The sequence below is a fragment of the Sinocyclocheilus grahami genome, unplaced genomic scaffold (genome assembly GCF_001515645.1).
Source record: "Sinocyclocheilus grahami isolate Dianchi unplaced genomic scaffold, SAMN03320097.WGS_v1.1 scaffold168.1, whole genome shotgun sequence".
In the NCBI taxonomy this organism is placed as follows: Eukaryota; Metazoa; Chordata; class Actinopteri; order Cypriniformes; family Cyprinidae; genus Sinocyclocheilus; species Sinocyclocheilus grahami.
The window spans coordinates 823,436-827,412 of NW_015505347.1; the positions used below are offsets into that span (position 1 = coordinate 823,436).

Genomic DNA, 3,977 nt, shown 5'->3' on the forward strand with positions numbered 1-3,977 from the left:
GAGGAAATCAAGTAAGCAAGGCATATGTGTGTGTATTAATGTTTTTGTCTATTCCGTCTCATTGCTTTAAGTTAGTGCAGTGGTTTAAAGGTATAAGCAAAGCCCAGCTCATATAGTACATGCTCTGATCTCTCTATACAGACTATTCTAGAGCACAAGTTCTTCTAGAGCCAGGGTTCCCACACCTTTTCACCTATATATATATATATATATATATATATATATATATATATATATATACACACAGTATATATAAAGAATTCAGATGCAAAAGCCTCTAAGTGCAATTTGAAATTTTCTTCTAAAATGAGCATTTTTCTCAGGCTCCTTTGTGTGGTTTCAGTAATTTCACTTTAATGGCAATAAATAGGTTCTAAAGTGAAATAACTGAACATAAACATAGGAGCCTGAGAAAAATGTATATATATATATACACACAGTATACCTGTATATAAAGGTTTAAGATCACTAAGATTTAAAAAAAATCTTAGCTTTTATTCAGCAAGGATGCATTACATTGATCAAACGTGACAGTAAAGACATTTATAATGTAAAAAAAAATTCAATATCAAATAAATGCTGTTCTTTTGAACGTTCTATTCATTAAAGAACCCTGAAAAAAGCATCAGGGTTTCCACAAAAAAAAATGAAGCATCACAATAATAATAACAATAATAAATGGTTCTTTTAAACAGTTCATTTAAAGTGTAGTAATATTTCATAATACTACCACTTTTACTGTATTTTTGATCAAATAAATGCAACCTTGCATTTCAAAAACTTACAAACAAACTTATTGACCCTAAATGTCTCTGTTACGTATGTAACCCTCGTTCCCTGAAGGGTCGGTCACCGACGTGACGTCGAGAGTGATCGACTGAAAGGGAACTTTGTTTATATATATATCCGTTTTGGCTTCCATCATTCGAGGTGTGTGTGGCTCTAGTCCTGGATCAGACCCGTGCAGGTCAGTACAAACACACTGAGGTTGACCGACGGTTTTGGAAGCAGCAAAATGAATGAAAATAACTAGCTTAACAAGCCTCAGGTGTCAGGTGAGGCAAAGCTATTCAGTGATGTTGATGGCAGTTATCAAAGTGTCTTCACTGTCCTGAGGAGCAGAGAGCAAGAGAGAGAGAAAGGGCAAATCATTTTACTAATATTGATCGTTTCATTGGTCCTGATGAGTTGGTGGGTCTAGTCCCGCTTTCACGGTTTGTCCTGCTTCATCAGATCGTGGGCAGGTTTTCATCTGGTTGAAGGTTTGATCGCTCCAGTCTTGGTTAATAATGACAGACGGTTCGTCTCCCCCTGTCTTCCTTGGTCTATGTAGGATTGATTGACTATTGTTTATCCCTTTCGGGGGCGGGACTATGGTAATTCCAAGTCTCATTCCTGGGCTGTTGCCATGGTGATGTTCTGTGGGTGTGGCAAGCTGTAGGACCCTGAGGATGCCAGAGAGAGGGTGGAGCTTGAGGAGGAAAGGACTTGCTGAGACTGACACCTGCAAACACATATAATCAGGGCTTGACATTCACTTTTTTGCTCACCAGCCAAGGTAGCTAGTGGTTTTCCAAATTTACTAGCCACTCAGCATTTTTACTGGCCACAATTTTATTGTTGGGAAATTATGTTTTATATGACTTAATACTGCATACAAAAATGTATTTAAATTGATTTCCAGGTCATTTTTGGCCTATTTAAAGGGCATTTTCCCTAACTGTATTAAATGCATGCATAATCTTTCATATCAAATTCTTAAATTTGATTAATAATTTCACTTAATATAATAAGATAATAGAGGGCTGTTACCAATCAAATTAAATCGGTATCAACGAAACCGATCTTTCCACTGCAGAAGAAACAGAAGTGCCTGAAGTGGGATTTAGATGCATTTACACAGACGGTTCAGTGTAGCTGAATTTTTTTTTAGATAGGCTATACAAATATAAAATGTTGGAAAAAATGCAAAGATAAGCTACTATGAACGTAAACTGCCAGTAGGTGGCAGCAAGTGACTGTCTTAATTAATGAGTCATTGAAGCATGCCTTCAAACGATTTGTTCAGACGGCTGCTTCATTCAAGAATGAAGCAAGTGCCTGTCCGAATGGACCACTGAATCATTGACTCAAATTATTCAAAATTCAAAAACGCGAATCATTCAGTAACGAAACACCGCTGTGTGTTGCTCAGAGATGCGCGACTGTTCTGCTGTGATCTTTGTTTGGAACTATTTTCATTAACCAAATCGAGCAAAAACAGTCAATGTTGACAATATATCCTTTAAATGTCAAATTAGCAATTGTGGTTTTCAGGGAAACCTTCACTCTCTTGGTCGTGTCATGTTGCTTAAGTCTGTATGCTATCAATTTAAAAACTAAGTTACATTTTTATGTTTCTTCTGTGTGCAGTTGTGTTAATTTGTTTTAATTTCTCCACGAGATTCTCTCACAGATCGGTTGCATGAGCCTCAACTGGTTGTTACTGTTGATTATCCATTATCAATTGCCGTTTACACCTAATGTAATGAAATCAGAATCATTCTCGCCGAAATTTCGGTGCTTCCCTAATTAGATGTTTTAATCATTTCAGTCATTTTTTGTTTGAATCATTTCGGCGAGAATGCTTCTGATTTTATTACATTAGTTGTCCAGTCGGGCAAGTAAAATTCTCTTCTTTCACGTGTCCTTTCAAAAAATCCACTTGTACCAGACAAATATTAATGTCGAGCTCTGTTACTGTATATAAAATTCAGGTGTTAATGTCAAGCCCTCCATATAATGTCATTATCTTGGGACCGACAGCAGTTTGAGTAGATGAAGTATGCAAAGAATATCTAGATGACCTAGGCTTCTATAATTTGCTGAATGTGCTACTATTGTTTTAAAATAGTTTGGAGTAATTTAAAGTGAATTATGCAACACTGTGGTCTTATTAAGTGGATGGTTAATGCAGCTAGTAGAATCAAAAGCATTTTTGTTTTATTTTTTAATACAACTTTTAGTATAGTAATAGTAGCTGGTTTTAATCACGTCCTGCAGAGTTTGTCTTATTACCGTCAAATCGGAGGTACAGAGTCCCATGTTTCAACAGAGCATTAATTTGTGCATCAGGCTATCCTCGAGTTGAATAAGACACTTAATCAAAAATCAAGAGTATAAGAGGTGAAGGTGCTGTAAAGTGTTGGGTGTAGTTATAGTATATGTAATGTAGGATGTCTTAGCCTTAAACGTATAGTATATGCAATGTAGGATGTAATGTAATTCTTATGTAAGTGTAATGTATAATCTGTGATGTTTTTGTATTGTGTAGATTAAATGTATTTGTTGGTGTTGCATGTTGTAAACATGGACACTGTCACGTGAGGAAAAATTTCAGACTTATATTTTCCAATTTTATTATTATTATTATTATTAAACTATATTTAAACATATTTAATTATTTCAAGAATTATAATTTTTTTATATATTCAAATATATTTTTTATATACAGTAGATACTGTATATGTGTTTGTGTGTGCAATTAAATGTTTATTTAAATTTATAATATTTAATATTTCATCTTTTTATATCTTTATATATATATATCTATATACTATACTATTACATTATATATATAGTTTTTGAATATATATTAATTATTAAATTATTATAATATTTAATTTAATAATATTTTATTATTATATTTAAATAATAATGTAATAATTCATATATATTCAAAAACTATATATAATATAATTAATAATAAATATTATTAATGTATATAGATATATAAAAAGATGAAATATTAAATATGATATTTTTATAATATTTAATTTTTATATACAGTAGATACTGTATATGTGTTTGTGTGTGTAATTAAATGTTTATTTAAAAATATTTAATCTTTCATCTTTTTATATCTTTATATATATCTATATAGATTAATAATATTTATTATTATATTATATATATATTTTGAATATATATTAATAATT

The 3,977-nt window shown here is 32.0% G+C and overlaps 1 protein-coding gene across 2 annotated transcripts in view; it reads right to left on the reverse strand.

The window, feature by feature from the left end:
• Positions 1–957: 957 nt before the first annotated feature.
• LOC107593268 (kinesin-like protein KIF3C) overlaps positions 958–3,977 on the reverse strand; it is a 17,740-nt gene continuing 14,720 nt past the window's right edge. For both annotated transcript variants that reach the window (XM_016282918.1, XM_016282917.1), the window contains one exon: positions 958–1,504. In XM_016282918.1, coding sequence (XP_016138404.1) covers positions 1,390–1,504 — 115 coding nt within the window. In that variant the 3' untranslated portion in view covers positions 958–1,389. The remainder of the gene's footprint in view (positions 1,505–3,977) is intronic.